Source organism: Salarias fasciatus, chromosome 19 (genome assembly GCF_902148845.1).
Source record: "Salarias fasciatus chromosome 19, fSalaFa1.1, whole genome shotgun sequence".
NCBI lineage: Eukaryota > Metazoa > Chordata > Actinopteri > Blenniiformes > Blenniidae > Salarias > Salarias fasciatus.
Window position 1 is genome coordinate 10,528,936 of NC_043763.1, and position 12,007 is coordinate 10,540,942.

At 40.4% G+C, this 12,007-nt stretch overlaps 1 protein-coding gene across 1 annotated transcript; it reads right to left on the minus strand.

Moving 5' to 3' along the window:
- Positions 1 to 5,072: 5,072 nt before the first annotated feature.
- Positions 5,073 to 6,054, minus strand: nkx2.9 (NK2 transcription factor related, locus 9 (Drosophila)). The gene is made up of 2 exons (XM_030117224.1): positions 5,886 to 6,054; positions 5,073 to 5,732 (listed from the first exon to the last, which is right to left on the minus strand). Exons 1-2 carry the CDS (start codon positions 6,052 to 6,054, stop codon positions 5,161 to 5,163), a joined length of 741 nt encoding a protein of 246 aa, XP_029973084.1. The 3' UTR covers positions 5,073 to 5,160.
- Between the last annotated feature and the right edge of the window lie 5,953 nt (positions 6,055 to 12,007).

Sequence of the window (12,007 nt, forward strand, 5' to 3'; positions counted from 1 at the left end):
TGGAGCCCAACCTTTGGGTAAATAGAGGCGCGTGACGCAGCTGCAGGGCAACACGGCGGTGATTTTCAGTGAAGCGCGCCCCCTGGTGGTTCATCATCCTCCGCCACCACAGGGGCCAAATTCCTGCTCTGGTCACTGTGCCACACATGAGGAGACAGAGAGGGTTTTTATAAAGATACCGTGTGTTACTGCGCCATCTAGTGGAGGCTTGTGGTAGATATTTCACTAAACGCATTTTTCCTCAGCACAAGAAGTGTGTCAAGTGTCTGAAACTGAAAAGCCAGATTGTGAAATGAGATTAAATTAGGATGAGTAACTGTAACAGCAATAGTAATAAAGCACTGACCTATTAACATGATACTCCCTTCCTTCATTCTATTCATCCCTGTTTTTTTTTCCATCACCAGCTGATAAAAGAAGCTGTAATCTGTACAACTCACCAGTTCATTAAAACATTGAGAAACAGTCACAGTGAACAGTTAGCATCAGTTTGAATGCATGTGTTCAGATCGTGGAAGTGAAGGAAAAATACCTGGAGGAAAGTGATAAGCAAGAAGAAAAAGGCCACAGAGGACCAGAACTGAGCTGGGTTTTCTCACTGCAGTATCGAAATATGATTGAATTCTCTTCTTCATCCTGATCTCATCAGAATCTTTATCACTTCTGTCCAGACGCTAACTGAAAACTGGAGCTCTCAGCTGATTTTGGGTTAAATACAGAGTTCATCCTGGAGAGATCATCAGTCCATGAGACACTGACAAGCATTTCTGAAAAAATAATCACCCTTAAACATGTTTTTGAATTCTGGAAGGAAACTGGAGAATTAGATGAAAATTGATCCATAAACACAAAGAGGACAAAGATATTAAGGCACTTTTTGAAATTTCATAATACAATAGATTAGTCTGCAGCAAATTATATTTAAAGCTCAGAAAGAAACTTCACTCATCAGTGGTCAGAACAGATTAGAAAAAAAGAGAAAGTAGCTATTATTCAACAGGGATCATCAAGAAACCACAATTTAGGACAAAAGTCAGGGAACATTGAATTCCTGAAAAAGGTTCCAGTCATGGAAAAATCTACATTAGGAAGGAAAAGATTATAACCGGTGTGCTGGATTAAAAAATAGTGATTAAATCAAGATTATCACTGAAACACAAAGAAATGCTGCAGAAGAATCACTGCGACATGAAATAAAACTGGTAAGAGTGAGAGTGGCTGCAGGCTGCTCAGACTTTACTCATTTTGTTTATGGTTTGTTCAATAAAAACTGTTATTCGTTGATGCATATAACTTTACGACATTGAAATGATAGATCATATTCACTCTTCCTTCTGTTCCCTCTTCTGTTCTGCACTGTTTTGAACTGATTTGGTTTTAATTTTCTGATGAATGAACTAAACTAAAATAAACTAAAAAAGAACTTTTCTGTCTGTCTGGAGCATGAAGGATAATCACACAGCTGTCTTTTCTGCTGTATAACAGAGAGATACAATTTCCCTTACTGAGAAAAGCTAAAAGTGTGTTCATGTATTTCACATAAACTTGTATCAAAATGAACATCTGCACTAAATCAGCATCCCTTCACCCATTTTCAACATCACTTCATACACATTTGGACCTCGCACTCTGGAACCAAGCCCTTAAAAGAAGGTGTGAACCCAGAAACTAAAAATCCACACATCCACAGAGAGAACATTCAAAGTGAGCTCAGAAAGGACTCCAAACAGAATCAAACTGTGGAGATTCTCACTGTGAGGCCAGAGTGCAAACCACTGCTCCACTGTGTTGCCTGAACACACAGAATAAAGCTCCGAACAACAACAATCACAATCTGGCCAAAAGGTTTTAATAGGACCAGTGAAAATGCAAAATCAGAGTCAACTTGAGAAGAACCAGTTCTGTCATAGTGAAGAACTGACTTCAATCCAGTTTATATTAACTTATCAGAGCAATACTGTATTTTTGCACAGCAGCAAATAATGTGCCACTTCAGCACATTTATTCACAAGTATCATTCCAGTGGAAAATACTTTGTAATAATACATTATTTAGGATGTAACTGTGGGATTCTTTTATATTAAATTTTAAATATAATAAAAAAAAACCTTAACTTTCATATTGTTTTATAATCAATTAAATTAGCTGCAATGGTTCTTTTAATTATCAACAAATGTTTGTGTCAGAATAAATACATGTATCTATATGAAGAAGATCCAAAATGACTCACAAATCCAGTTCACTGCAGTCGGAGTTAATCTGGGGGAGAGTCAAGAATCACAGAGCAGCTTTGAGGAAAGAAGAAGATAGAAAATGTGTAAGAAAAAAACTGATTGTTTTACCTTGACATCTGAAGGTATTATCATGAAACTTAACAAAATTTTTAAAAGAGAGCATAGAAATTCACTTTTATTAATATATTAATGCTGTTATTTTTTAATTACAGTAAGTTTTTTGTCATTTTTGAAAACTGCATTTTTAAAGGATTTTTTAAATCAAGCTGCAAACAGAAAAAAAACATCAATTTTAAGGAACTACAGTCTGTTTCATGTAATCATTGTATCAGCTTGTATATTAAAAAAAATCAAACGCATTAATACTGCAAATTCAAAAAGTCACAGCCTCCTCGTGCAGTTTTACTTGGTTTGTGTAGAAAAATACTTCATTCTATTTATACACCAATCAATCAGATGCTTTACTCAGCCCAGCATGAAGCTGCAGCAGCAACTGTTGCTTTACCAGTAAATTTTAAACTGCTCATTTATGCTAACTTGTAACACATTTTCTAAATAAATGTCCTCTGCTCATGAATACTTTTCCTTCTGTTGTAAGAACATTATATTTAAAAAGCAGATCTTGATGTTAGTCTTGTTATATGCCCAGTGTTTTGTGCAAATTTCCACATCTTTTGAAAATCTTCTGCTGTATTCTTTACAGCACCAACTGTATTAAACTCTATTGACCAAATACTAAAAAGTTACAGTATTACTTATAATTTACAAGTAAATAAATGCAAAGCAAACTTTGAAATGCTGGGTTTTTCTCATTTTGAACGGGCAGATAAAGAGATCACTGTGAAGAACTGAAATGACGAGAATACAGTCAGTTTTGACAACATGTTGATTGTACTGCAAAGAATCAAAATAATCGTTGGCGAGCCAAAAATGATGTCCAACAGAGAGATTTCAAAGGCCGGTTTTTCAATAAAATCTATAGTTCTTAACAGACTTCATGATGGTAAAACCACCTTAGCTTGAAAAATACAGTCAATCTCTCATGGGGATAAATTTCAATTTGTATAAATTGCTGCAAGAACAACTTAAAACTCTCCCTGTGGCCCAGTTTATGTGGACCTTATAACTTTGCTGAAAGGGGCCCAGGGGAGGCCAGTGAGTAAAACTATAGGATGGGCAGGCTAACACCAGCCCATCCTTTTCAGACAATTCTTCTGACCAACTTAAAAAACCAATGGCAACCTCTAAAAGCCTGTCTTTGTCACCCTTAAACCCCAAGATGCTCTAAAACACCATTGTGCAGTTAAACCTCATAAATTTGTCGCAGGGACTGATTAAACATCACGGGAATTGAAACACTAAAGATTTTGTCTCGGTCCCTTTTGGACGGGGGACAATGGTTCATTCACAGGGAGACACCCGGACAAAAAGCATGTTTAAGGGGAGACGCAGCGAGCTGAGGGGTTCGGCCAGTCCCCTCCATATGTGATACAAGGTGGCCCCAGCGAGGGGGACAAAGGGCCAGGTGACAGGGACGATGGGCTGCAGGGTCACAGGACGAGCAAACAACATTATTGGGGGCGTGAAAGCAGAAGACCCCCCCACTCCTCACGGATGAAAACCTGACATGATTTTAAACACTGGAGCATATTTTTCAAGATCAGATATTCAAATGAGAATGGACTTTTTCAGAAGGGGGGACAGGACAGCATGAAAACTGGTTTCATATGGATGGAAACAAGACTAATTGGCGTTTGTTCACTTTGTAGAGGGTTCTGATAGTTTGGGAGCTGAGGCCTGTTTTGAAGACTTGTCTAAATGCTGGCAAATTAAAAAAAACCTGCAGAGAAATGCACTAAGAAGCATCTTTCCTTCTTTTCTGTGCCTTATCTGAAGCAAAATTAAGACTATAGTGTTTGTGTTCAACTGTAATCAAGTATTTTGAATTAGTGCTTGGAAGAAGTACATTATTATACTTTTACTTTTGTTGCAGCTCTCCCCAACACACACTCACTCACTCACACACACACTCACAATTTCCCAAATAAAGCTAATAGCTGCATTTAGCCCACACTACTGTTCTCAGAATAACAAAGGTGAACTGTAGAAGTGAAAAGCAGCTCATGGATCCAGACAACAACAGACTGCTGTAGTGAGAGAGGCTGCAGTGTTGACTGGGTATTCTTATGCTGAACCAGACTCAGTCCTTTGGGAAGTGATGTTTGCTCAGCTTTTTTTGGCTGCATAATTACTTTTTTTAACATTTTAAAAGCCACTCAGGCCCATATCTTCAAAATTAAACATACTTTAGAGCCACAAGAGTTCAACAAACACATTTAAAAAAAAAGTGTCATTCATGAGTTTAAAGTTTTTAAGTAAACCTTGAATTTTTAACACTTAAATAAAGCACATTGCACTCTAAAAACGTATCATACAAAATACCAGATTTTATTATTAATTCCGTTCACAAAAAGAAACAGTTAAACTTTTTTCACAATTAGTCTCCTCAAAGACGACAGATAACATTTTTCCTTCATGCATTCAGGATAATAATGGCTTTACTGCAAACCATTCCTCGTCTATTACCGCCTAACGCGGTCTAATGCACATCATTTGCCTTTAACAGGTTATTTTATACAAATATTATGTTTCAAAGCACAAGAAAAATACAAAATACATCATCAGCAGGATAATTAAACATCTACAGGCCACAGAAGCCATGTAAGAGACAATCTGAACAGGATATTTAAAAAAAAAAAAAGAAAAGAAAAGAAAAGACGCGTAAAATATCAAAATAAATTGTGCAAAATATTTGTTCTATTGTGGAAATCTAAATGTTTAAGTAGCTTGGAAACTTGCAAAACATTCAGAAAACATTTGATGCTGTTCTAAATGAGCTTGTGCATTGGATGTGGCCTTCACTTGTTCACTTGAGGGACGTGAACTGGAGGGAGTCGCTCCACAAGTCTCTCCAGGCCAGTCTGGAGGCCGCGGCGGCCGGAAAGTGCTGGTGGTACCGTGGAGGGAGAGCAACCGGGGACGGGTGGTGGAGAGCGGGGTAGCCTAACGGGAAGGGCACCGCCTGAGAGGAGCGGGGCAAACAGCCGACCTTCTCCGAGTCAAGTACGCAGGTGTGAAAAGGTTTCCCGTCCCGGACCAGGACCGGAACGACGACCCTGCGCAGCACCGGGGGCTGCGGGATCTCCGCGTCCTGCAGGAGTCCCTCTGCACGGCCTCTCTTCATCTTGTAGCGGTGGTTCTGGAACCAGATCTTCACCTGGGTGGGGGTCAGGCTGAGGATCCGGGCCAGCTGCTCCCTCTCCGGGCCGGACAGGTAGCGCTGCTGGCGGAAGCGCCTCTCCAGCTCCAGGGTTTGGGCCTTAGAGAACAAAACGCGGCGTTTCTTGGTCTTCTTGCTCCTTTCCGGCTCCGAGTCCAGGGACGTGTCATCCGGCTTGGTGGAGTCGGGGCAGGCCTCGAAACTGCCCTCATCAGAGGCTGTAGGAAAGAAGATAAATGTACAGGTCAAATCAAAAATATGGATTTTACGCATTTACGCATCTATCCATCACTGTAATTAAATACATTATTTCTGAAGGAAATCATCTTTTTCCTAACTGTAATATTCAGCATCTCATCGCAGCCACTTACACAGACACGGGCTCCGGTCGCACTCGATCCAGGAGGTATAGGGCGAGCTGGAGGAGCTGGAGGAGCAGGAGGAGTACTCCGGGGAGGACCGCGGCGCTGCCTCCGCATCCTGCTCAGGCAAATCCAGGATGCTCCTGACGGAAAAACTGAACTTGGCCGGCGAAGCCATCACGTCCTCCTATATAAGCAACCCGGGAGTCCCTGATGAATTTGCGCAAACTGAAGCAAGCACTCGAAGTAAATCTCTCCGGAAAACACGGCGGATCCACTTTTGCGCACTGTCCAAACACCGAAACGCGCTCCGCGGGGCTCAGTGTTTACACAAACAAGCACTCCATGAGCCGCAAACACTGCTGCCGCCTGCTTATAAAGCCTCCCCCTCCTCTGAGTACCTGAATAGCAGAAGTGCTGTCACCCAATGGTGGTTAGGTGTGGACGAAAGGAAAAAAAAGCCCTCAGAGCTTCAACAATGAGCGAAGGAAACACTCGTCATCATTACAGATTCGTCCCGTATCGTCGGACTGGGGAACAGATAATGGTGATTGTTGGAGCTGAATCACGTCTTGGGTGGCAGCTGACAACAGAGCCCATCCCATCGTCAGGCTCTGCCCCCACCCTCCCCTCCGCCCCTCTGCTTCCCTTCTTCTCCTGTCCAAACAACGTGTCCAATATTTGCATACAAAGTGAGCAATTAGCGTGATGCCTTCCAGTTGGTTTTACTAATACGCCCATTAGAGGCCCATTAATTGCAAGTGTGAAAAGTTTGGGTGGATGATTCCCAAACATCCAAAGACCTCTGGAAGTTTTCGTTTATTGATGTAACCAGAAATGACCAAAATATATGAAACTAAAGGGGGTAAAATGTAATTCATTTTAGACAAATAAGAACATTAAAATGCATTCCTTATCAAAGCAAATACAATTAAACGTTTCTTCTGATACACAGTTTCAAAGCCAACAAATGCGCAATATTTCTTTGTTGGAAACTATTGATGTTTCTTGTGACTGAATGTCAGCCACTGCTAATTTAAAAAAAGAAAAAAACCCCCCTGAAAATACGAATGAAATTATTGGAGAAGATTTTTTATGCTAATGCACTTCCGGACAAGCTCCAGATCTGACAAATTGCATCAATGATTGATCGCCGCTGGTCGGATTTAATTAATTGGAAATCAAGATTAATCATCAGCCATTCATCAGTCTGCCAACAGAGAAAGATTAAGGGAGCATTTCGTTTTGCGATGCATTATTTTTGCCTTTATTGTCTCTATCTAAAGTGGTTAAAGAGAAATAAGTTTGATTGAATACAGTGACTCCCCTTATTTCAGCACTCTTTACGCTCCCAAAACGCATTAAACGCAAAGCGCACTCGGAGCCTGATGCGGGGGCTGTTTTTCTTTCACTCCGTCTCTAGTATTTGATATTGATATCGGCCCTCATCCACTTCAGCGAGGTGCGTGAGGGCCCGAGGAGGAGAGCGGCGGTGGACATGCCTCCCCAGTCGTCCTGGGTGGTCGGACGAGAGGGGAACACAAATACATGCCAGCCAGAGAAGGGGAACAAAGGGGGAAAATGTAGCCCCGCGTCCGAGACCCGTTGGAAGCATTTGTTCCAGTCAAGATTTTGCATTTGTTCAGTCTCGCAATAATGCCTGATTGACGCCCAGGCACAATGTCCTTTAAGTTTGCAGGATAAATCCGAGCTTGTTCCGTGTTGTCATGGTTCTGAATGGAGCTGAATGGGATCTGGGACACTATCTACTGCGCCGCGTCCACTGCCTCCAAGTCTATAGCGCAGCAATCTTTACTGCGTGATTCCAGAAGTATTAAATTCCTTTTAGGTTTTCAAGGGTCACCAAAGTCAATCACCAGTATTAGTAGCACCAAAATGCACTGAAGTGATTTTTTTTCTCTCTCTTAGTGACATTTAGTCATCTTTACGCACATCGCGTCTTGTTCCTGAAAACTATAAACACTATGAAGTGAGATTTAATTGTTTGCAATCAATACAAAAACGTCTGATTTGTGAAGGACTTACTCCTCCCAGGATTCCTGTGTACACATCGGCCTCCCTGGTTGACAAACACCAGCGGATTACAGTACAGCAGGTTAGCTGGAGTGGATAGTTTACAGAGGGCACTCGATTGGAGAGCAGAAACACGCAAAGGCAAAGAAAGTCATGTCCAAAGAGCGGGAATTTCTCTTTCCACAATGACCCAGCAGCCCCTTAATCTATTTAACACCCACGGGCTTCAGTGAGAGAGGGCTCTCCGCAGCTCCCAAGAGCTCTCCACGGCCAAATATTTACTCTGTTGTTCAGCTCTCCATCCCCAATCCCTCCTCAGCCAAATGGAGATTTTTCTCACATGGCGCTGAAATCAGCAGCTGACACTGAGAACAGGTCAGACCGTCTTCTCATCTCAGGGATCCAAAATAAGAATCATGCAGAATATAGTCAAATTATACATTTTTAGCTCACATTTTTAGTCTAAACATATTTATTTCCTGCCTTGCTGGCTGATAGAGAGAGAATGACAAACGGCTCTGCAAGTTCATGAGCATTTAGGGAACGTTTCAATGGTTCAGCTGGATTTTATAACTATGCATTTCAGACAAATGTAATTCAGAAATACACCTTTAAAGAACACAGCAGTCATCTCTCAGTTTAAAATTCTGAAATCCACAACTGCCTTTAATCTAAATTTAGTTTATTTAGAGAAATATAGGTAATTTAAAAACACTTTTCAGCCACATTCTAATGCAAGTTTTCCCTCACTGACCTCTCATTGATAAAGTATCAATTTCAATATTTACCAAACCATTTAATTTGATAGATTTTTTTTCCCCTTTTTATTTTACACCATTGAGCAGATTACTAAAACAAACACTTCCCTCTTTTTGTTTCACCCCTTTAAGACCCTTTTATTAATATTTTAAAATCTTGACTTTTAGATTGCATTCAACACATTTTTGGGGTGTCTACACATTCACCCTTACCGAATTACCATTTTTTACAAAATGAAAGGATGTTAAAAAATGTTAAACAGCAAAAGCAGCTATATGTACATGTAATAAGTTTATACTGGTTATATTTGTCTTTATCTTTAGCTATTAAAGGTTCTGACATTCAATTGCCACATGTTATGTTATACTGCAGAATGAACTAAACACTGAGGCTTCATTGTGGAGTCTACTGACATTTACAGTTACTACTGAAGTCTCAGCGTTGCATGGTAGCACCAAATGAAAGAGATAACCTCCTGGGATGTTTATCTGACTGATTATCCATCACCTAAAGGTTGACAATGAGCCCTCTGTCGGTCTCAGTGTAACATCACGCTCCAGCAGCTGCACCTGCCGCTGATGTCCTCTCCCTGTTCCCCACTCCTGTAAATACCATTAGCATTTTGGAGAGGGGCAGAGGGGGGGTAATTAGTTGGCAGACACACCACTCTCTCTCTCTCCTTCTGCAGTAAACTGAAGTCTTGTGAGGGTGCTTGACCATGCAGCAGCTGCAGTGTTGGTGCTCAGTGAAAGTGTGTCAAAAAGTCAGGTTTGTTGACTCGTGGCTTTCAGGCGGGTTTTCCACAAAAAGGGGAACAAAAGGGGAGGACAGCAACAATGACTCTGACATAAAATGCCTCAAAAATGACAAATGATCAACATCAGCTGGAGAGAAGAGATGACACAATGGCTGACAGTTAACTAGCAAACCATGCAAATGACTGAAGAGCTTCAGAACAAATGGCAACTGAGATTAAATCAAAAGGAATGAAAAAAGGAAATCATTTGGAAATCTTAATACTGCCCCTGAGCTCTGTGCTGGTAGCTTCTCAAACACTCAATATCATCATAATAAGCAGTGGTGAGGAGATCAGTCATTGCTCTACTGATCCATATGAAGCATGATGAAATATTGAGACTTAACTTCATCAGATCATCTCAGGAGTAATGAAACACAGCTTACTATTCAGCTGAACTGTCTTCAGAGCTTCTGCCATGACACTTCATGGTGATGTTTTCCAACTGTAAGGAGTAAAAAAATCGAGAAACATCACGAAGAGTTGATTCTTGCTGTCAGGGAAATATGTATAGTTTTAGTTCATGCACATGTATTTGCTGTAAAGCTGTGGAGAAGATCATTAACACATCAACATTCATTCAAATAAAGGAAATGTGATAGACAGCTGATGATGGCTATGCAGCTACAATAGTTACATGTAGCTGCAAACAAAAACAAGATATTAAGGACGTACTGAAGAATATGCTTCTTACTACTTTTCAGACATGTTCATGTTTGTGTTTAGTGTGATGAGTGAGTTTGTAGGGATATGGGTGCATCATGCATGTTTATCATCGTGTGCTGATTTGAATATGTTTAAAAACGATAGTATCATGAAAAAACAAGACAAAAACAAAGGCCAAACAGAGAATATAGTCATTTAAAGTTATATGTAAACAAAGACACTTAAACGTTCGCATTGTGAACATTTCAGTGGTTGTTTGAACGGTGAAAATGGAACTCTACTTACGACGATGATGTAAAACAGGCCACGTCTCTCACTCTGAAACACAGATGATGAAGACATTTAAGCTGTAAACAATGACGAAATAATTTTAATCCAGACATAAAAAAAAGACGTTCAAACATGTTCACGTATTTCAAAATGGATTCGGCTGTGTAGCAAACCTCTAAAATGTTTAGTCAATGGAGACATGAAATGATTGCTCGTTGCAGCTCACATGACAACTCTCTATGTTAGAAAGTGGAGAAACCGAGCTGAGTGTTCTTCAGTCAACAGCACTGATAAGTGATTCCAAACTTGTCCTGCAAATCTCAGAATTTTGCCCACAGAAACAAACCTGTAGCAGCTGCGTCCGACATGCGCAATACTTGGTTGCCCTCTGCAGGACGCACGTTTAAACCGAGGGGACTGACTCCTTCCTGTCTGGAGGAGCTCACTTCCCTTTCGTCCGCCACAAAACTCACAGGGTCACCGTGCAGCATCCTTCAGGGAAACAGGTTGTATTTGCACTTTTTGGTGTCTGTATAATAGATTCTCTGCAGCCCGCTGAATGATGATTTTCAATATATGTCAAACTACCTGCGCCATCAACATTTGAAATGAATTTACTTTGGAGCTGACTTTACTGTTCCAGTTCAAATAGTCACGAAGACTGAAGCTGCAACAAGATGCCTCCGGGCTGCTCTTTTTTTCTAAGATGACCCACAAGAAATTATCCACTAAATAAATAAGAGTTCGGCTTCACACTGCACAAGCAGAGGAGCAAACCGGAAAAGATGCACATGAAAACTCTCATGCTGACATCTGTAAACTACTAAGTTAACGAAACTCCTTATAAGATATAGTCAGTCTTGACATACACGGTAAAACCTGTCTTTTTCTTTAAATCAAGACATGCATGTGATCCAGGGATCACATGCATGTTCAGAGTTGCAGTTTTGCATCAGAATGCGCATACAATTAAGTTATCCGTATTTTGCATAATTTCACCCATAAAAAGGTGATTCTTTTTACATAGAAATTGTGCTGTACGCACTGATAATTTAAAATCATTTCAGAGTTATTTTTATTTTATTGTATCTACATCAAAAATTCAATTGACAGTCCCAGATTGCATTTAAAAGTACAGAATTGAATTTTATTTATCAGAACTAGCCACCAGATGGCGCCACTGTCTTGCGCATGAACCAGGTTTTCTGGTTCGAAATGATTCTAGATGGTTTTGCTGGGACTTAACTGCAGCATCAGTGACCCTCTGAAGAGCTTCTAGTCAAACCAGACCCCAAAACCACTAAACTGAATTTAAAAGATTTTTTTAAAATTTAATTACTGATCCCAAAGCTCAGAGACGAAATTTTTAAGTCTGTTTCTGAGTCTTCGCGGTGCTTTTCCAACTCCCCTCACTCTGTCTGAGCGCCTCGATGATTAAAATTCTCATTCAGATTCTTATAAAATACTAAAAGAAAGTGACTCACCACATTTCCACGTTGCTGTAATACCATTTCACCGGGTTAATGGAGGCCACAGTGTTGATTTAATCCTGTAAAATAAGGAGAAAAACACATCACGCATAATTTAACCAAAAATCACCAAAAGA